At 33.1% G+C, this 24,405-nt stretch overlaps 1 protein-coding gene across 3 annotated transcripts in view; it reads right to left on the reverse strand.

The window, feature by feature from the left end:
- Positions 1–24,405, reverse strand: part of LOC106882996 (lachesin) — a 360,914-nt gene that overhangs the window by 98,164 nt on the left and 238,345 nt on the right. For 2 of the 3 annotated variants that reach the window (XM_052966994.1, XM_052966995.1), the window contains exons 4-5: positions 16,328–16,477; positions 9,894–10,076 (exon numbers count right to left, since the gene is read on the reverse strand). In XM_052966994.1, coding sequence (XP_052822954.1) covers positions 9,894–10,076; positions 16,328–16,477 — 333 coding nt within the window. The remainder of the gene's footprint in view (positions 1–9,893; positions 10,077–16,327; positions 16,478–24,405) is intronic. The other variant, XM_052966996.1, reaches the window with a different exon arrangement.

Here is a 24,405-nt window from a genome sequence, read left to right on the forward strand (position 1 = left end):
CTTTCAGTTTCCATCTAGCAACTCCACTCACAAGGCTTTGGTCAGCCTGAGGCTATAGTAGAAGACACTTACCCATCGTGCCACGCAGTGGGACTGAACCCGGAAGCATGTGGTTGATAAGCAAACTACTTACCACACAGCCACTAATTTTCCATGTTTTGTCTTTTTATTTAATCATGAAAATATATTTGTATATGTGTGTGTGTATATATATATATATATATATATATAAATATATCATATTCTACATAAACACACTACATGTATGACATGAAAATTATAGAAAGCATTAGAGCTAAATTAATTCTTAAGATAATTAAGGTGTATAAGATGCAGTTTGGTTTTGGATCAAGAAGTACTACTGATGCTTTCTTGCTCATATGGCAACACAGAACGCAAGCGGAGAATTTAGCTGGAAGTAAGCTACGATACATACCATTTATCAACTTGGAGAAAAACTTTGAAACAGTCCTCGAATGCAATGATACATGATAGAGAGATGTGGACCCTGAAGGAGGAGGACTTGTGAAGATTATAAAGAAATGAAATTACCATGCTCCGGTGGATGTATATTGTGTATACTTTTAATTGTATTCTAATTTTCCATGCTTATCCTATTTTATATAAAACCCCATACTAAATATAACCTGTCTTTGTAATTTTCCCATCATGACACTTCTGTGGCAAATAAAAGAAACCATCACCACCACTACCGCTGCCGAATAATGGTATAGTCTCGGTAACAAGGTTACATATGTATGGTGAAAATCTTTTAACACTTTAGAATATATAATACTAAGACAAAATAAAACAAAAGTGAATATAACAGTATGTGTGTATTTTAAATGGCTATCATGATTATAGTACAATGCCATTGTTTATTATTTTAGTTTTACAATAATTTTCCATTTAGCAGTCATAAGAATTATATGGCTCAGAATCATATTTAAAAAAGAAAAATCAAAAAATATAAATAAGAATCAAAGATATTTGTAAAAAGTTTCATATAGAAATCGAAATATATTGAATTCATGAAATATTATATATAGGTGCCAACTTATATTAGTCATCATATTTCGTTTTTAACTCCCCCCCATATTGTAAAAGTTATTTAATAAATCTTGTTTACATGGTATTGAGTTATTGGAATAAACTAGTCAGTTGTACTTACTTTTTTTCCCTCAATATTTAATAAATTTGAAATCATATAACCATGGTTATTAAAGTGAAAATTACTATAAAAGTTAAATAACAAAGTAAATGTGTGTGTGTGTGTGTGTGTGTGACTGTGTGTAGTAATAGAAAAACACAATTGTTGAATTGCAGTAAAACTTTCAGCTATTTGAAAGTGAAAGGATTTAAACCCTGGTCAGGCCAACAAAAGTAGTCACAAAATGCGTCTCATACAGAAATATATTTTATTCTATGAAATCTGAAATTGTCCTTAGTTTAACTCTGAATAAGAACTGACTCAGACTGTGACACCAGCCTAGCTTATGCTAACATGGAAAATGAGTGTAAAATGATGATGATAATGGTATATGTCGTTGTGTAGATGTGTGTGTGCATGTGCATGAATGTATATGTATGCAGTTGTGTATGAATATGAAACTGAAAATTTTGTCTGTGAACCAAAAGGAAAATAAAAATCTTTGCAAGTTAGTTATATATGAGAGGTGGAACCTCCAACAATGCAAACAATAAACCTGAAAGTCAATTAAAAAGAAACATCCCAACTAGTCAGGCATGAGAAAATGTAGAATAGTGTGTCTGTAAGCCATACCTTCATGGAAAATATACACAGAACTTTAGTGATAAGATCAGGTATGGGGGAGGGGTCATGCACCACTGCAGTGCATTGCTGCAGCCACCATTTGTCAGTATTTACTTGGGTCATCTGGGGCAACCCTCTGAGCAGTATCCCAGTCAGTCCCAATCTCTGCAAGATATTTCCTCATCTGCTGTGATCATGCAGCATGTGGCTGACCAACAGCAGCTGTTGCTCCATCCAGATCCACAAACAAAGAGAACATGACATACAGAATCCAACTTGGAAACTTGAACAAAATGACAAAACAATCTGAGCTGATGCTCCTGAATCATGCAAGTAAAAGGATACATCTCTGAGTCAGTTGCTGGCTGAATATGAAATCTGACTAATAGTAACCCATAATCTTGTGAAACATCCTGGCACCAAAGGAGTTCAAGCTCCTATGGGTCCAGGGAGTGTCCAAATCTTGCAACTATAAAGCAAAACAGGAAGGACCAGAGACCTAAAGATCCAAACCTTCGTTCTCCTGCTCAAATATTAGCAGTATCAAACACTCTTGTCCAGTGAGTCCACAACTATACCAGCATGCCCAAGTCATTTTAAGACTTCGGACTTACAGCTAATGCTGCTAAATATAAGACTGCCAATATAAGTGAAATGGCCAACAACTTTTACATTCTCACCTACAACTGAGCCAGACTAGAAGGCCAATGAGGGAAACTCTAATGTGAAGTGATTCACCTCAGTGAAAATAGAGCATTCCTGAAAGCATCCAGAGACTCAGCAAGAATAACTGCATCATCAACAAAATTCTGGTCAGTAACCCTAATTTTCCCAGTGAGTACTCCACAACTCAACTGAGCCATCATCTGGCAAAGAATCAAGTCCAAGTAGGCATTGAACATTGTAGGAGCCAAAACAACCCTGACAGACCCCAGATCTAACTGGGAAAAAAGTTAGATGTTGAACCTCCACTCCAAATTGCACTTAATGTTCTGGTATACAAGGCCACCATTAACCCATCTAGAAAGGAAGCACCAGAACCCTCCAGAGCACATCCCTGTCTACTGAGTGAAATGCCTTGCACAAAAGCTGCAAGCAGCCCCTGCCAAAAACTCTGCCTGCATTCAATGAGTACTCAGAGAGCAAGGGTCCTGTCAGTAGTTGACTTCTTTTGCGTGAACCCTGACTAATCTGGCAGATGATTTCATACTCAGTTTAAAATAACCTGGTAAAGACCTTACTGGACACTGAGAGGAGTGTAACAACCCTGTAGTTGATGTAGTCATGGCAACTACCTTTACCTTTCAAGAGAGGAATAATTATGCCTTTCTCCAATTAGGTCGTATGATGTCACTGCTCTGAATTGAGTAAATCATCTGCCATAACTGCAAGATAATGATGATAAATTTATGTGAACTATACATACACACATATTTATATACCTAAGCATACATTCCTTTACTGGTTTTAACCGCTGTGCCATTGTTACATTGCGGGAGTGTTATAACACTGCTGAAGCTTTTATCTCTTTTTTGTATTTTGGTAAATAATAGGAATTTGATGTCATTACTGATATTTGCATCTTATGCTGTGATGAATACTTATTCGACTCAATAGATTTTTCAGGTGTTCGTTGAATATGTAAACACCTTATGTTTTTCAATATGACACTGAAGAGCTCATTTGAATGTAATACTATTACTATAGACAGTCCTAATTCAGAAAAAAGGGTAGAAATGTTTTGTATACTGCCGTAGCACAGTTTAGTATTTTGTACAACTTTCACTGCCAAAGTTTGCTTCCAGGCTTTCCTGATATAAATTATTACTTCAAGAATAGAGACTTAATGCTTTCAAACTCTCCCAGTGAACTGTCTGTTTCATAAAAGTAATCTCTCTTTCAATGGACCATTTGATTGTTTCCAGTTCAGTAGGAAGTGTCATACTACGAAAGACCAATAGCTGGAGTAAAAGTCCAGATGTCTAACAGATGTCTTCCACAAAATTAATTTTATCCCATCAGGATTTATCCCATTGTTGCCATCTTAGTTATAAGTGGAGAAAGATGTATCATTATTCATTATAATCCCAGTCTGTACAGACATTCTAATTGTGGACTTGCAATTCAATTTCTCCTGGTCCTGTGTTTTATCAGATTGACAGTAAAATATTTGAAACTTTCCAGCAATGAATCGAATATTTTTTCACCAGCTTCCCTTGATAGGGTGAAGGCATATAACCAAGTAGTCAGGTAATTGGATTCATGACTCTTAGATTATAGGTTCAGTTCTTGGGTTTAATGGTGTATTGTATTATTGAGCAAGGTGCTTCATTTCATGTTGTTCAGCTAAAAATGTCTACCAATTGTAGCTGATGAGTATGATAGACTGACATTCCAGTCAGGAGAAATCTTTTATTCTTAACACTCTAAATGCCTCAGAAACCTGGATAAATTCCAGCCTCAAAAGCCTGTTAGCCTAAAACAGACAAAACAATATTAAAACACCTCTGTAGGTTTTTCAGTATAATCGTGACATATGATTGCCTTTTATAGCTTTGTATTACACTGTAGTTAACTGATGATGTGTCTGAGATACACGTGTGATATTTTAGAGAGGTTGAAAGTCAAACAATACTTATTACTTGAAATCTCAATGTCATCAATCTTTTTATTTCATTCAGCAATAATTTAAGAACTTGCTTCAGAAATTTGTTTTGAGCCCAAATACAACTAAAAGAGAAAATCTCTTGAAATCTTTAATTAACAAAGAACCTAAATAATCATTTAGTTGTAGCTTACTTTGACCAAAATTTAAATAAAAACAACACCGGAATCCGATGTCAATAAAGGTAATTTTTTTTAATAACAACTGGATTTATAAACTAACAGCTTTTATTTGTTTTCAATTCAATTTAGTTTAGTGAATTCAATGAAGAATTTTTCTTTCTTATTTGCTTCTTTTGAAATGGTTAAATTTTGTTTTTTTAAATTCATTTTGCTTGAAATGGAAATATTCATGAATTTAAGCCACTGCAGATGGTCCAAATAGAAAGCTCTTGTCATACAAAAAGGCAATCAGATAAAGTTAAATAGAAATAAAAAAACGTTTCCAATGAATAAACTATGAAAGTCTATCATAAAGCAATTGACATTCTACTTCAGTATGTTTGTTAATTTCATTAAGAAATTTCTTAACAATGTAACACAACAGTAGCTGTTGCATCTTGCAATGAAGGAATTCCTTTCTCTTCGATCTAGGTAAAGGATTTTTGTTAGTGCTTGCGGCTTGTATAGTAATGTTATGTTTTATTCTATTTCCGTTATGGAAAGTGTGTTTCTGTTACAGATCATTACTAAGAGAGTTGTTGTTACTGAGAACAACCATGACAACAACTTACCACACCCTAGAGCAGAATTTTCAAAAATATTTATATCTGCAAAGAATAATTTTGGAAAGATCAATATATTTTGGATAAATATATTGATTTCTCAGCAATTAGGAGAAGTGTTATACACTTCCTACATAGCTTTAGAAAGTCAATGTCATTAATTTATTTTATTTATCTATTTACTGTTGATTGTATGATGGTTAAGTTGGCTTTGATATTTCATGGAAGTTGCTTTTTACTTATCATCTAATACTGCAATTATTCTTAGAAAAACTGTCTCTTTTTATTACAGGATAAAAGGTACTTGCTTTCTATTTCCTTTATTAATTTTTACCATCAAAGCAGTATTTTGTGTCTATACCTTTGTAAGAAGGATAATTGCAGCCATATGGTTATGTGGATAGATTGCACTCAGTCACCATATTATAGCGATTTGTACCAAAACCTTCACAAAGAAAGCATGTACAAAGAAATACCAATATTTAAGGGAAAAAAAAATCAATTCCTATAATTCCATTCATGTCTGTACTAGAACATCCCAAAATTTATGGAAAACAAATCAGTTGTAAATAACTATATTCTAATTTGTCCTTATTACATTCATTGACAGCTTCATTTTTACATAGACACTGTAGTCATTTGATGACATATTGGCACTGCCAGCATCAGCAGTCATGAAATAGTTAAAGAATTATATTGCTTAAAATATGATACAATGATTAAATAATAATTTCATAATTCTCTACACCAATAAAGATTTATCAATTAACCATGAAATCTCAGATATAATGGAAATGTGAGAAGACAATTTCAGTGATCATCTCTTTCTCAAGGTATTTGTGTAGTAAGTAATCAAATTCAAACAACTGATTCCATTTGCTTGGAAATTACATCCTTAAGAAATATTAACATAAACAATGATATTTTGATTACCAGAACTCTAACATTTATATAACATTCTCCTAATTTGTATAACATGGTTATAAATACACATCCAGTGGTAAGCATGCAGAAGCAGTGCTTTTGTTATGACTAATTCCACTTGAAAACCTATGTACCTGAAGTCACAATGATGATGATGAGCTAATAAGTGAACCTTTGTGTTGTCACTTGACTAGCAAGAAATAGCAGCCAAATTTCACACACTATAAAGTATAGGATCTTGAAAAAGAAGACATTTAACAATATAACCCAGGGTGCTAGGTGCTGGGAAAAAGAAAAAAATGTGGGGTCTGGCTGGAATAATTTTGGATTAAACAACAACAACAACAAAAAAAAAACACTCAGTTGCTCATTATATTGTACTGTAATGAATAATACATATAAGGTTATTTTTACACACATATATATACACAAACATGTTATTTTCTACACATTTATATGAAATATCAATGACAACCATCTTAACACTTAGGAGATGACAGGGCCGATCTATCAGCCAAAAAGTCCAATGACGAAGGAGATTGTATTAGTTCATTCAATTTCCAACAAGAATATATATAGTTTTATGCATGTAAAGTAATTTCTTTATTTTTCATAATTTTTTTTTGAAAAATAAGTGCATGCCCATTATAGGGCTTGTGAAAAAGGCTCCATCTTCTAGGCAGTAAAACTCCAAATGAGACGCCATCTCCAAAGGGTTAAACACTACTAAAATCCATTATATATTACTAGCACACAAAACATGTAGTCTCATATACACAATCATGTTATTTTAGATATATTTATACTAATATATAAGCAGTCTTATACAGAGGTTATATTAGTATTATTTTCACTGTAACAATGAGAGTATACAATGACAATAAACCTGAAATTAATTACCTGAATCTACTCAGAGTATATCCCTCTTCATATACGTTACTAACTGATCAACAGTTAAGAATGCTGGATCAACAAAACTGATACCAAGTATACAAATTTAGTTTTAGCATTTCTATGTATGGTTTCATATCTATGTCTGTGCATTAAAATGCAATACTGAAAGAAAAATAAAGTTACAAATGACAATAATATATGTCTATTGAATTCTAAATGGTTGAGCTTAAATCTGTATCTCTTTTTTTTTTAGCTAAAACAGAAATCTAGTACATAGAATTAGTAAAGAAAGAATTGGCTAGGATTTAAAATCCACTACAAAGTTTCCAAAAACCCTTCTTTCAAGAATATAAGAATAACTCAGCTGTAAAAGAAGTTTCTTAGTCGCATTCTCTAATCAAATAATGCCTCAGTAAAACTTCCACGTTTTATAAATTCTGATGTAACTCTGGCCAATGAAATATAAACTAAAACAGAAAAAAAGTAATAAAGCCATACGATGAAGATACATTTACATGAATTCCACACAGATGTGTAGGTCACAGAATTCATAAAATAGGGTTAGAGTATGGAGACTTCTAGCAGGAATCAAACCCATTATAAAACTTTAATTCAGCCCAAACTTTAATTCTACCACAATGCCTATTACTGTATTCTCATGTGAACTGCACTGTGAACTGTATCGGGAAAGGACTATTCTTAGCAAAAGAGACTGTGTCAGGACAGCTACGAACTATGACCATAGACACAATTCATTATTAGTGACGTGAAACAGCAGCCAACTCTTCCCCTAGCTTTGCCCTATCATCTTATCAAAGAAACTACACACTACATAATATAGCTCTACACACTACATAATATACGATGGCTGAGAAAAAAATGGTTTTGTCTCAATTAACCAGTATTATAGTTAACTGTTTCTATTAGCCTCAGTGATTAGGGAGACTGTTTAAAAGTTATTTCAAAGCTAGGTCACACAATATCACTTGTTAGAATAACTGACATTAGTTTCAGTAGAGTAATTGTGGGATTCAGGTGTGTAGCTTGGGATTTAAATTTTTTTGTTATTTTCTGAGAAAATGCCTCCCCCAAAAAAGACCAGCACCATTCAAATTGCAACTATTTAATTCAGGGCTGGACAGTTGGAGTCAGAAACAATGGAGTCGATAAAATATACCACATTCATTTAATAATATAGAGGAGTGGGAGTCGGAGGTGCCAATAGTAGAGGAGTCGGGGTCAGAGTCAAAGTCTTTTGTTTCGATTCCACAGCCCTGATTTAATTTGAAAACATAGGTAACGGCAATTCTTAGCAGATTTATAAGTTATTTTGCAAATATTAGATATTAATATCAATAAACAATTGGTGGATGCAAACAGAATGAGCAAGAGTAGATTTATGCTATTGCGGGAAAAAACACAAGGAAAAAGGAAGGCAATATGTGGGTTCCATCACAATATTTGACCTGTGAATAAAGCATTAATATATAGCAGTAAATAAAAACTAATATTATAATCAAATCATTCAAGAAATGTGAAATTATTAATGAATTTGATTGTGTAGAAGACAATTATCCATAGGATGCTGTTGGTGAAGAAGTAGCAGAAGATATACAGCAGCAGGTGATAATGAATAGCAATCATGAAAGCAGATCTGTAAAATGATGCATTTCTCTCTGATGACTGTGAAAGTTTATTTGGTGCTGAAGATGAAGAACAGTATGGTTTTGCATGATTTTTTATGAACTTTTGAATTTGAAATGTATAAAATTTACCATGTAATTGTAATTTAAAGCCATATTAAATTTCTACTTCAATTTGACATGCATAAATTAAAGTTATGGAATTTAAATTCGCTCACTATCAATTTCATTTTAATATTTATAGTCTTAAACTGTGCTGAAGTGCCAAGCCAGAAATAAAATTTCTGTAATGATTTAGCCCTGCAATGAATGCATCCTTGACAAATGTAGTTATTCAAATATGGTAGAAACAAGCAAAACATCACATGCAAATATCTGTAAGAACTCTTGGGCCATATTTACTTAGTAAGACAAATATTTTGATGTGCGTAATGGATAATTATTGATATTACTCTAATTCCTTATTTTTTTCTCTTTATTCATCTACAATATCATTTATGGGTGTACAAGACTTGCATCCTGGATTTCAGTCCTTTAAAAGTAACATCTGTGTAATAGTAAAACCCAGAAATATAGCCTACAAGTCTAGTATAAAAATGTGTGTATTGAGAGAGAGAGAGAGAGAAAAAGAGAGGGGGGGGCACACACATATAGATAGACAGACAGGGAGAAGAAACAGGCATTATTAAAAACACAAATTTCCTGTACTACATTCCATCCAGTTGAAATCTAATTTGCATTGTTTTGTTATTAACCATTCAGTTACTAATTAATCAGCTGAAGATTGCAAACAATTTAGTTGTTGATAGTTCACTTATGTCTACTGCTTCCTTTCTCTATTTCCTCCCATAAGAAATAATACACACCAACTTCTAAAAATTAAAGTTAGTATTAAAGTTTCATAAACATCAACATACTTATTTTACTAAGTGTAAAATGTTTCTCCTGAAGCTTTGTAGTTTACTCTGATAGCAGAATATATGAATAAAAATAGAAAATTTATACAGAAAAATTTAGAATGTTTGATAGAAGATCTGCTAATTATTTTTTCTTACTAACAAGTATATATTTATTGTTTTCATCACTTATGTGGCTTTATTAAGTTCTTTTGAGTAAAACTGAAAATAGACAAAAAAATGAGAGAAGCAAAGAAAGCAAAAGAGAGAGAGTGTGTATGTGAGAGAGAGAGTGTGTATGTGTGAGAGAGAGAGTGTGCGTGTGTGTGAGAGAAAGAGAGAGAGAGAGAAAAGTAGTGAAATAGTTACTTACAGAAAACCGTAACTTTGATTACATGGCTGACTGCGTTAGCTACCCCGTTGTCTGCAACACACTCATAGAGGCCATTACAGTAACGGGAAATGTTGTGGATCATCAAAACTTCTCCAGTCATGCCTATCCCTGGAACACAACATAGAAGACATGTATTCAGGCCCTCTCCAGTCATGCCTATTCCTGTAATACAATATACAACACTTAGTCAGAAACAGAATCACCACAAACATCGATACACAAGACGATAACAAAAAAATAACGACAATGAAGAAATTTAAGATCAATAGAACAATATCCCCAGAACAATGTGAAGAAACTATTTGCTTGAAAAACCGAGGAAAATTTCCTAACAGTACATACACATCATAAAATATCTGATAGAACAATATTGTTAGGTTAATGATTCTATGTTTATTAAAGGAGACAACGCTGTCAATTTTACAGTAAGTATTGGTAACTGAAGTCTTACTAAAATAGTGTGAAATTTATAATATAAGATGCTTATATTGTATGCAATCTAACAGTGACAGTTGAAGTATTATAGTTAATATTAATGATTTAAGTGTTGCTATTTATGTGTACTGAGGGAAAACAGTGGTGGATGAAGCTCCATGTTTATTACATAGAAAATGATAAACACTGATATACACACATGCTTTTATATATATATATATATATATGTATATATATATATATATATATATCTATATATATATATATATATATATATGTAAAGACATGGTTATTAAAAGAGCTTGTAAACACAGAAATGAACATTTATATAAGATCACTTATTGCTGCAATAATATGTGAACATTAAAAAAAAAAAAAACCACATTGATTGTGATTTCTTATAGAATTAATCCATTTCAGTATTCATTGATAAATTGCGAACAGAACCTCACCTCATTAATATACAAGTGCCATGAATCTAAGTTCTATTAACTACAAACTTGCTAATCTTTATCATCTAAGATCAATTTATTTCCACAAGATTCATTCCTATGCTGGTGCATTTCTCAAGATATTCATCATGTGTCTGAAGGTCTGTGAAAATTAATTGAGTTTTATCTACTTATTGCTTCCAAAGGTATAAAAAATGTAAGAAACAAACTCTACTTCTTTTGATTATGACCTAAGCAATATTTGTATGATCATCTCTATACCAAGTACAATAGTTAACTTACTAGTTTACAATCCAATTTTATAACCCTGGGTGATTTTACCCTTTAAGAATTCCATTACATCACTACAGATTACTTCAGATAACAGCAATTCTGCATTATCACTTCTAGAGAATTAATACTTCAACAATCCTATTTTATCACCATAGCTGACTTAACAAACCACTAAACTTATTTTATCTCTATATAGTTGGATTTAAAATCTATCAAACCTATTTTAAGACTTATTAATATTCTTAATTCATGAAAATAGGAAACAACATTTTAAAATCCTAACCTATTATCATAGTTGCATTTACACATCTGACCATATACTCTCATCAAAGCCAACAGCTCAGTTAAACGATTCCAGAATATGAAAGCAATGAAAACAAATTCAATTTGAAAGGCATATGATACTGGATATTATAATAATTATTCCTAAATTGCAAAGACAATAAGACTGGATAGTTTAGATATCACACACACACGCACACACATATATGATGGACTTTGCTGTTGAAGATGATTTATGAGCATTCAACTTTTGCCAAACGAAATGCACAAATGATTTGTTCATAATGATCAAGTGTCCGTGTCACGCATTAACTCACTCTCCCCATCAAGTTGGTGTTGTCTGAACAAGTGCATGGTGTACCACTCATCAGGTGTTAAAGTGATTGCAGAGCAACGTAAGATAAAATGTTTTGTTCAAGAACATAAAGCACCACCTGGTCTAGAAATTGAAATCACAATCTAGTGATAGTGAGTGCAACACCCTAACCACGAAGCCATGCACCCTCAACACTACAGGCCAATCCCTCACTTATCAATGTGTGGCATTTTCACACACACTGTGAATCCACCTCATCAAGGAAATGGAAGGAGCAAAGTTTCATGTTCAAACTTAGCATCATGTTACAGACAGGCTTAGATGAAGGTTTTCCATTCAACTCCTACACCTCCATTTAATTCTTTAAACCCTTTCTTGTATTTCAAATCCCCTCATCTTTTCCTCTTGTCTCACTCGTGAGTTTGCCTGTTTCTCCTCATTCCATTACTTCTTCCTTCTTCTTTCTTATATTGTTTCTCCTACCACTTCTTGTGGATATGATGCTCACACGATCCTGTTCTTTCTTATCAGTTGTAGCCAATTTTTTTTTTAACTTAAAAGATGTAAAACTTTGTGGTTTCTCATTAATTTCCCTCTCTTCAACTTTTCCATGTCCAAAATTGAGTTTTTGCTCTTAACTGCATAATATATATATATAAATATATATATATATATATATTATGTGAAATCCAGGTGCTTACTTCAACCATCACACACACACACACACACACACACACACACACACACATACACACACAAGGCACAGTGTGGCACCTATGTCTTTTGTTTTTTAACCATCTGGATCTAGGTTCAGTCCCACTGTGTGGCACCTTGGGCAAATCGCTTCTACTACAGTCTCAGGCCGACCAAAACCTTGTGAGTGGATTTGTTAGATGGAAACTGAAAGAAGCATGTTGTGTCTATGTTTGTCCCACACCACTACCACCACCACTGCTGCTTGACAGCTAGTGCTGGTGTGTTTATGTCCTCTGTTACTTAGCAGTTTGGCCAAAGAGATCAGGCTTAAAAAGAAAATAAGTACTGGAGTTGATTAATTCGACTAAAATCTTTCAAAGCAGTACCCCAGCATGGCCCCACAGTCTAATGACCAGAACATGCAAAAGATAAATATATAGTGTGACAAGGCTGACCATTTGAATTACAGGCACAACAGAAACAGGAAGTAAGAGTGAGAGAAAGTTGTGGTGAAAGAGTACAGCAGGGTTTGCCACCATCCCCTGCCGAAGCCTTGTGGAGCTTTAGGTGTTTTCGCTCAATAAACACTCACAACGCCTGGTCTGGGAATCGAAACTGTGATCCTATGACCACGAGTCCACTGCCCTAACCACTGGGCCATTGTGCCTCCACATATAATACATAAATATATATACACACACATTTACATAAACATATATATATGTATTGAGAAGAAGCAGGAGACTGCACACATGATTGCTCTCTCTCATATGTACATAGAGAAAAAAAGGAGAGAGAAGCCTTGAATATGTGAAACAAATAGTAATAATTTAGTTAAGTGGAAGAGAAACATATAAATGAAAAATAGATGAGAGAATGAGAGATGGCGGGGTTGAGATGGAGTGTCAGAAATTTATCAAACTTCAGTAAAATATTTAGTTTTCATAAATGTATTTTTTCTCCCTTTATTACAGGATGAATTTGATTTTTATACCTTATCTTTTAATGCCAACATATATGTATTATCATTGATTTTCAATAAACTTTGTATAAATGGGAAAATTTTTTGAATATATAGTTCAGTGTTATTTTTGGCTTGTCTGGTCTAATAAATTCTATTGAATAGTAGAAGAGACATATAAAAGAAACAGCAATGTAATAACCTTTCACATAAGAATAAATATTACTAACCTAAGGAAAAGTAAAGAAAAATATACAGAAAATTTATTAACAAAAAACAAACAAACTATTAACTACCTAACTTTAATAAAATTATGTTACGATAAAATATTTACAAAAACAAATGACATAAAGAATAAAAAAAACTAATGAGGAAATATTTTTTTAAAATATACTTTAAAGATCTTTAAATGAGGATTGTAAAAATATATTTAAGAAATTAGTCAATAACAAAAGAAGTGTAAATGGAGAAAAATGCTGGAGATATCTTAAATTGAATGTAATAAATGAGATATGCCAAAGGTTTAGCAGGAAATTTTCTCCTTTGCAAGTTAAATATGGAAGAATTATTTTGATAAGAAGGAGGGAAAAAAAAGAGGTAAAAATAAAAAAAGAGAAAGCCTAAATCCTTGATTTTTCTGATGCCATCCTTTTCCTCCAAATGTCTTTATTTCCTTTTCAATTCTTAAACATTTTTTTTAAGCAGTTGCATTCTTTTAGCTTTGTGGATATTTCAGAGTTACTGACTACCACTGAGGTTGATGAAATCCCCTTCCTTGAAATTATTATATATATTTTATGGAAATAAAATGTAAAATATAATAGATTTCTTGTACAACATTTTAAATTGTAGTTTTAGATTGATTTATGATAATAGTTGTGAGCAAAGAAAGAAAACCATCACCTACAAATCTATTTTTCTGTAAAAGCTTCACTAGTCACTACTACTTGTGGAGCTTTTCTTTTATATACTTAGTAATAAACCATTTCTAAGATAATAATTTCTCTAACATGTAGACTGTTTGAATTTTTGTTAGTATAGCTTTGTGTTATATCAGAAGAAGGTTAGTAAAGAAACAGCAGATTAAATAGGCTTTATTTATATCTTTTTATTATAGAAGGGTGTGGGGTGTAGTGAGTAGAAGATACTTCAATATACGATTGAAAATTTGGGGGGGGGGTCTGTGTAAAGGATAAAGCAAACTTGATACCAGTAGGATTTGAACATAAAGAGATTAAATCAAATATTAATTTAAAACATTGGTAGAAGGTCTCACACTTTTGAGGAGAGATAGTCCATTGTATCAACTACAATACTTGCTTGGTACTTTATTTTAGTAATTTAGAGGATAGTTAGTACTGATGAACTTGTAGGCCCTCTCAGAATGATGCAATTGATATTCAGCTTACATCCAAACTAGCTGAATATCAATTGCATCATTCTGAGAGGGCCTACAAGTTCATCAGGAAAAACATTGCTGAGAGAAAATTCTAAAGAGAATCGGTTTTGAGAGGAAGTGTTAGCGGCACGATCTAGTAGTAATGATAATAGAAATAGAAACAAATGCATCTAGTGGGCTTGGTGGAAATGCTGCACAGTTATTAAGTTGGAGTAAGAGAAAAGTATGAACTAAATGTTGAAAAGTTTAACATGTGATGATATCTATGAGATGCTGGCTTTCTTCTTTTTTCTGCCCTATCAATACTAATCTGCCTGAAACTATCTCTGTTTTTATGATACAAAACCACCTGTTTTAGAATGTTTACAGTTGAATTAAAACATTCCATAATTTTATGTAAGAAACTTTGTGAAATTATATCTTAAGTATGGCATTAATGACAACAAAGTTATTTTCTAAATGATTATTTTCAAATTGAATCAAGAGTTATAGACAGTGCCATGTATTTCATTAAGAATATGGTCCTAAGTGAGCTGCCTTAGGGAAATACATAGATAAAATATCATGTAGTGACAGACAGAAACATCTTTGCATTTTGTTATTATATATGAACACTATGCTTTGTTATGCCATATTTCTGGAGTTTTACTAAATATACAATGAAATTGTTCAATGACAAATCATATTTCTAGTCTATTACGAAAAGCTAACATATTTTTATTTCTGCTTTTGAGAAAAATCTGAAATCCTTGCAAATAAATCATTGGTTTGTATATGTGTGTGCTCTCACATGCATACACATAAGTTGTGTGTGTGTGTGTGTGTGTGTGTGTGTGTGTGTGTGTGTGTGTGTGAGAGAGAGAGAGAGTAGAACAGTAATATAGAGTAGAGTAGTAATATAGTTACATGCAGTTAAATTATATGTCCAATCATAGAGTGGCCAATGGTTTTGCATCTATAAAGTTTAATGCTTTACGTATGCGAAACCATTAGTCAGTCTATGGCCAGACACATATCTAACTGCATGTAACTATGCACACACACACATACACCATGCCTAGCGTTCTTAACTTGATAGTGTCATTAAGGGTGCAGATGTGACAAATAGCATGTCATGCATATTTTTAAGCTTGGCAGAATCCATCCCTCTCCACATTTGACCTTAGTAGAGTTTTTTCCAGCCGAGTTAGGAAAGAGAACAGACCCAAATACTTAACACATTTGTTATTGACTGTGAGAGGATGAAAACCAAGGATTTACACACAGTACTTGTTTTAACATCTCTGCTAATTGGCTGCTGATACACCCCACCCCACACATAGATACATATATAAATACATATATATATATACATATACACACACACAATATCATATAGCTATATCTATTTGTGAATTCAGAGAAATATATACATAACAAACATAAACAAATAAACACACATAATACATATAGACAAACATGTATTATACATATATAACAACTTAATATGTAACCAGGATTTAGCAAAAAATATAGTTGAAAGATAAATTATATAAAGATATAATATATTGTAGATTATATAAAGTTATTAATACTTAAGAGACATCAAGAAAATCTTACTTTCATTTTGCTTTTGGTCGCTTATAGACCTGCGATACCAGGTCACATTAGGATGCGGCGTTCCACTTACATTGCAGACAAGGCTTATTGTATCCCCCTCTTTTGCAGTTTTATCTTTACTTGACATATCTGCGTTAAGTGTTGGCTGGACTGAAATTAAAAAAAACAAAAAACAAAGACGAACATTAAAATACTGGAAAAAAAAAAAAAAAAACTAGCTTAAATTTTAGACAGCTGACCTAAGAAGATAATTCCAAATCCAACATCATTATCGTCACCTTCCATGATGGCATGAATTGGATGGTTTGACAGGAGCTGGCCAGGTAGACAACTACACCAGGCTACTGTGTCTGTTTTAGCATGGATTTTTATGGCTGGATGCCCTTCCTAACATCAACAACCCAGCAGAGTGGACTGAGTGGTTTTAAATCCAACAAGGCATATAAATTTGAATGCATCAGTTTACCTTAATGAAAATAGACATAACTTGCCCTTTAATTTTGAGTTACTTTTATTATGCATTTTTATTATATCAAAAGAAGTTGCTGTATGACAGTTGTCACTTCTAGAATTTTCTATGTATTTATCAGCCTATATTTAATATACTTTGTTAATTTAAATAATAAAGGTGGAGTGAATAACAAATAAACTTCTATTAACAAAGAAATATTGGAGAAAACTTTTGTCAGCAGTGTGAAATAAAAATTAAAACACTAATCTGAAATATTATTGCTATTGCTAAGTCTAAACTGACACCACATTTTGAGAAGAATACACTTGATTTATTGCTGTAAAACATGGGAATTCAAAGAGACATAAATCTCCACATTCAAAAATATGAAATGCTTTATTTTGTATGCCACCAAACAAATTATATATGTCGGTCCAGGTGTTATCAACTGGGAATATTTGATAAGACTATACAAGATAGGATATAATAATCTAAGAAGAGAGTGAGAATGAACAATTGCTATGCAGCTTTCATCCAAATTTTTCATTTAAACTTCAAGTTTGGAAAAGTAATTTAAAGTATGAATGACAGTCACAAGATCTACTGGAGGAACACATTACATCATAAAACAAATAAAAGATGAGAAATAGTATAATCTTGCATTGTCATGAATATATAAAAAAATGCATATAAATATATATATATATATATATATATATATATATATATATATAGACACATACAAACATAAACATGTTTAGATCATCATCAACATCATTTAATGTATACATATACATAACTATATATGTATATATATATATATATACACACACACACACACACACATATATATATATACATACACACACACACACACATATATATATATATGCACACACATGCACATACACATAAACAAACAATTCAAGAGATTTGTGACATGATTAATTATATTTTAGCATCATAATAAAACATATATTTTTGACAGTTGATTGGGTTGCAATGATATATCAGTAGTAGCAGTGAAGGGTTTGGAGTCAGCTGAATAGGTCAAATTCAAATACGATAGAATTTCATTTTTGTACAGACTTTGTAGAAAATATATTGGAAAATATGCATTAAGAATATTGCCAAGGTTTAGGAATGGGAAAAATGTCCCAATAAAAATGAACTGCTGCTGATGGTCTGAGATATTACATCATAATATACTGGACAGGATGGATGCCATTTATTCCCAGTCAGTTAAGAAAAAATGTTTCTTCTTATTGTTTATTTTTGTCATTAGATGGTCAGGAGAAGGGGCTTAGACTTTGCACATTCACTGAGCTTGGTGAAATTGTTATAGTTAATCTTCAAGTCCATACCACAAAAAAAAAAAAAAAATGGATGGAATTTCAGAGGGCTGATGTTTTGTAGAAGAATAGGAGACAATGATTTGTGGAATGTAGGGTGTAGTGAATACAATATGACAAGGAAACCTAGAAGCTTGTTTTAGCAGCACTGAGGGTTCAAGCTGTGTGCTGTCAATGTTTTGAAGGTAGTAGAATGTGATAATGTTTTGTTGGCATAGTGTAGTGAATGTGTTTTTTGATGTTGAAGGAGACAAGATTGGTATGACCATACTGGTTTATGCCTTTGAAGTCCCTGTTCTAGGAACCGGTGCAGATTTTTTGTGAATGTCTCGGTTGTATGTTTGTGACGCTTGCATATTGTTAGAGGTGACAACAAGTAGTTCATTGATGTATTTGTTACACCATTATTGTTGGAGTGTGGGGCAGAGAAAGTTACATTAAAACATGTTGCAGTAGTCCTGTCTGCTGAGAAGGTATAAATTCAAGAGGTGGAACCTATAGAGAGGTAATTATTTTCTTCTAAGACATGGTTGAAAACTTTGCTGGTGCAGAGGGAACAACACTTTGACACTGTTAGGGATGTAGCCTAGTTAGATGGAAGTAAGAGGTGGTGGTGAACTTTGTTGAGTGAAAAGAAAAAGTTCAGGGAGAAGCTTATTTAGTATGGGAAATATAGAGAAGCCAAATGGGAAGCAAAATCTGTAAGTTACCTATGCACGTATATAGTTTACAGGCCTATTATATTTGAGATGTGGTGGGGAAAGGAAGATTCCTCAAAGTTGGTAGAGAACGTTTTGACAAGAGATACAAAAGATAAGTTACAGTTTGGCAAATGAAAGAGCTTGCAGAGTGTGGGACACATAGAGACATCTTTTGCAGTTTGGATGATGGTCTTCTAGCGCTGGGTAAAGTTTATCCAGTTTTTAGGGGTGGAAAGTTTTCTCTAGACATTTTAGGCCATGTTCTTGCCAGAACTTCGATTGTGCAATCGTAAGTGAACCAGTGAGGCTGGAAATTTTGCATGTGAGTGGCAGTTACAGGAGCATGCATAAGAGGATAGGATAACTCACATGTCTCTTTGCTTCTCAAGTAACAGGCTTCAAACACACATGCTGCCAAAGAAATGGTGGGTCTCTAGTACATCAGTTGACTTAAAGTGCTATAGATTTGAGTGATGAGGTGTAAAAAAAGGTAAAATGACCATGAGATTGTACCCAGAAAGTTTTCTTCTGAGGCACAAATCTGGGCAAGGTTGTTTATGGAAGACCAGCAGTCACCCATGCATACCAACCTTCCCTCTGTATGCTATCAATAATATCCAAGAGAAAGGCAAAGGCTGATACAGTTTGGCACCAGTGATGTTGCAACTCATTTCTACAGCTGAGTGAACTGGAGTAGCATGGAATAAAGTGCCTTGCTCATGGTCTGGGAATCAAACATGCTACCTCATGATTGTGAGCCCGGCACTGTAATCACAGAGCCATGCACCTTCACTATGATGATGTGTTGGAGATTTATAACATGTAGATTTATGGTGGATAGTTGTGATAAAGCAGTGGTAGGATTACCTCCGTTATGAAGATGGTTATAGTTTGATACAGGTTGGATTTGCAGTGATGTAGAAGTTAAGTATGTTTGGAGTGTCTGTGCACTGGTTTTGTATATATGAGTAGGAGATGAAACTAATAGATGTAGTGAATAGAAGATTGGGAAAAATTCAATTTCAGTACTAGTGACATCAGTAGATGAAGGTGAGAGTCAAGAAGAGTGGATAGCATTGAGGTCACCAAGGGTAATTTGAGAGAAGTGACATGGATGTCATCACTGTATGAAAAGACATGTAAAAAGCTTTTCCAGAAAGCAGTTGAGGAAGCAAATGTATTTAGTAAAGCGGAGGAAGGATATTTGAGAAAAAAGTATGGGAGTTTCCACAGCAAATATCCAGTTGAAAAAGTTAAGTGGCAGAGAGAGGGGGGATATAGATATGCAGACATCAACTTTCAGTGTGAGATTTGAATGTAACCTTGAGAGTACAGATGGACTATGGATAAATATTAAGAGTATTAGTATGATGTCTCAGAGAAGAACTAGGATATGTGATTTCTGTTTGAGAAAGAGGCAATGTGCAGGTTGGATGAGAGTCCAAGGACATAAGAGAAGAGGGAGAACTGTCCAGTGGGTTTAGCTTTTATCCATCTAGTGAAATGTGAAGAGTGTTGATGCACTGTGAAGACATATTAAAGACCTGCATGAGCCTGGCCCAAGTAAGTGCAACAGACTGAAATCTCTCCAAGTCGTCTATGAGAAAGAAGCAGTGATAAACAGGAAGTGTGGGGGGGGGGGATGATGAGGCTACCTCTCATCAAAAATATGTAAAGGGCTGTTTAAGGTATGTGCAATTAAGCAGCATTAAACAACAATCTCATAAACACCTGTCTTTAAAAAAAAGGGATCATTAGAAAAGAAAGGAGTGATCATAGAAACACACACACACACACACATATATATATATATATAAATATATATATATTAATGTATGTACATATGCACACACACACACACTTACTCACTCACTATACATTCAAACAACATTTTTTGTCTCCGGTATTTCACATAGTGATGGTAGTTGTTCTGTTGTACTGAATTATTTTATAGTTGTACCATGTTATTTTATGCTCTTCTTCCAAATATTTGACATTAATTTATTTCCACATCAGAGTTTTAATTAACTCACTGAAAGATTTTGGTCAAGTGAGTTATTATACACTGATTAATGTGTTTGAAGAGCTGAGAAAAGCCCAACTAACCTGTCACTCCCACTGCCATCCAACTTCTCTGCAGAGTGAAAACAGGAAGTGTTTCTTTTCTATGTAGTTAAAATATTAGTTTTAAGGTCTAGAAGATCACAGAACTTACAACCCATTTTATTTTTTTCACAAATTTATTTTCTATATTTCAACTTTAATTTATTTTTTAAACTTCTTCTAGAGATTGTACGGACAGTGAAATATCATGTCATAACTACTGCATATGTTTACTTGTGTTTCTATCTAATATCTTGTTCCAAATATTAATTTATTTCCTTGCTGGAGTTTTAATTCAGATTTTGGCCAAGAGAGTTGCTCTACTACACTAACCCACATGTTTGAAGAGTTGAATCCAAGTTTATTCCATAGACATGATACTTCTAAGGCTTCTTCTCACCCATTCACATCTAGTAACTTTGTGCTTCCCATTAAATAACATTATAATATCTGCTATGTCTTATCCCCCAAACCCCATGCTATATACATACCTTGGTTCTTCCGATGAAGAACTGGTTTCCTTTGGAATTCTTCTCTATCAGCCTAGGAGGTCATATAAACATCATGAAAAGCTCTTGTCTCCTCCAAGTAAATAGTAGTAATTCTCATACATATACAGCAAGTATAAACTCCTTCAGCATCTCCTTTCATTAGAAGCTTGACTTGCAAGAATCAACAGCTAAATCTCACTTAAATTGACCTCATCATAGGATGGGCACAACAGGAAGAACTTTGATCAGAGGTTTGTTCAATCAGAATAGATCTAGGCTAAACCACAATCGCCATCACCACCCCACATATTTCACATTACATTTTATTAAAGACTAGAGAAAACGTGTTTGCTGTATGCAGAGAAATGAAATAAAACTTCCTATTTAGATATAAATGTAAATTTTAACAATGAAACTATTCATCTATTAATGCCTACAATTGGATAAGTAGTATTGAGAATGGCATAATTGAAAAATAATTTGCTGTTTTGATATGCTATGATTTCTAGTATTCTACCTATTAATGATATTTAACATGTATTACAATACATAATAAAATGACTAAGATATCGTTGCAGTTGTTGAATTCTAAAATACCTCCTTTATATTCAAATACACAGTACTTAGGAACATATGTATGCTTCTTAACAAGTGCTAGATAAGATCAAAATAGATGATTCTGATGTGAACTTTAATGACTATTTAAAAACAAATAATGTAATTGCTATATTTCATACTTCTAAATGCAAATTTCACAAAAGGAAATATATATTAGTTTCAAGATGAAAATCATAAATATATGCATGCGCGTGCGTGTGTGTGTCTGCATGCGTAAAAGTACAATATAAATGTTTAATGTTGTATTTGTATTAATTATTCTTACACAGTATTTCATAAATACAACTTAAGGCAAAATAAGGCAGCAGAACTGTCATTAGAAGCCAAATCTTGCAACTGTTGTATACAAGACAACTATGTTACTGTTACATCAAAGTGTTCCTGAATAACTTAAAATATTAAATTAGCATTTAGCACTTATAAACAATTCGATGGCTTAACTAAAAGTATTTACCGACTTTTGTACTATAAGAGTACTGCAAATAATTTTATAAAGTCGTTCAACCACCAGCAGACAATCTGCTCAAACATTGAATTTAGCACAGTCTTTTTTACACACACACACACACACACCTATAATTAGCTTTGCAGTCTGCAGCACTATGACTTAAGTATTACTGGATGTGATATATCTCAATTTTGCAAAGGCCTTTGATATGATTGATCATGGGATGATAAGCCACATGTTGTAAAGGCTCAACGTAATTGGAAAACAAAGAGAGTGGTTACATGGCTTCTGAGAAGCAAAAGCTGGGCTGTAGTAACCAATGGAGCCCTCTCCAAGGAAACATTAATTGTGAATATAGTACCTCAGGGAACTCTCTTGGGGGTTGTTGCTGTTTGTGATGACCCTCTCAGACATGTCATTAGTCATGCAGGTAGCTAGTCTTACTAGCTATGCTAATGGCACAAAAACAGCACAAAATCTTATAAATGTATTTGGTAGATGGAAAGTGAAAGATAACTGTTGTGTTTTGGGGAAGGGCTATGTGCACAGATGCCTATATTCACTTGTTCCTTACAGAAGCAGAATAAACTCACACTTCACAAAGTGTAACTCAAAATTTCATGTAGACAATCATGCAACAGAAGTGAAACTTTCTAACAATACAATGGTTTATAAATGTTTATAAATGGTGCAGCAATAATACTTTGGTGACTTATCAAATAAACCTATAAAGTTGGTGGGACAAAGTGGTGTAATATTTTAGATTTAATGGAATCTGTAGAATAATATGACTGACCACTGATGAAAAATTATATTAACATTAAAATGAGTAAAAGAAAAATATAACTGTGTAACATAATTTATATATATATATATATATATATATATATATGCAAACACACACACACAAAGTAATAGACATAAAAATTGCAGCAGAGACTGAAAAAATTCCTTTTAGAAATAACTTTTTTTTTAGAAATTTTAGAAAGAATTTATGAAAACAAAGTCGTAAAAAATAAAAAAAATAGGATGAATGAGTACCATAAAACAAATAGATAAGCTTGCTATAATGGCAAGTAAGAGCTGAGTAAGATAAAGAAGAGGAGAAAAGAGATAGCATAACGCTGGACAGATGAGAGTTAAACATTAGTATGCTGTTTGCTATATTAATACCTTGTAAGTATATATATATATATATATATATATATATATATATATATATATATATATATATATATATATATATATATATAGTTATACACACACACACACAAATATATATACATAGATATCCATACATAAAAAACATAATGCACCGGTATAGCTTTGCATGGTACGTTTGTAAGGTGTCTTCTACTATAGCCATGGGCCAACGAAAGCCTTGTGAGTGAATTTAGTAGATGGAAATTGAAAGAAGCAGATCGTGTGTGTGTGTGTGTGTGTGTGTGTGTGTGTGTGTATGTGTCTCCTTGTCATTGTAATACATGCTGTGTCATTCATTACTAATATTCAGCAAGAACATGTCTAGCCCTAGGGAAGTATTACCTTGGTTGGAAACAGGTAAGAGTAGGTGAACAGGTAGGGCATCCAGCTGTAGAAAATCTGCCTCAATAAACTCCAGCCAACCCTTGCAAGCATGGAAAATGGATTTGATGATGATGATAATGATGAAGATTATTTATATCATCATCATCATCATCATCATCGTTTAACGTCCGCTTTCCATGCTAGCATGGGTTGGACGATTTGACTGAGGACTGGTGAAACCGGATGGCAACACCAGGCTCCAGTCTGATTTGGCAGAGTTTCTACAGCTGGATGCCCTTCCTAACGCCAACCACTCAGAGAGTGTAGTGGGTGCTTTTACGTGTCACCCGCACGAAAACGGCCATGCTCGAAATGGTGTCTTTTATG

This window comes from Octopus bimaculoides, chromosome 4 (assembly GCF_001194135.2).
Source record: "Octopus bimaculoides isolate UCB-OBI-ISO-001 chromosome 4, ASM119413v2, whole genome shotgun sequence".
In the NCBI taxonomy this organism is placed as follows: Eukaryota; Metazoa; Mollusca; class Cephalopoda; order Octopoda; family Octopodidae; genus Octopus; species Octopus bimaculoides.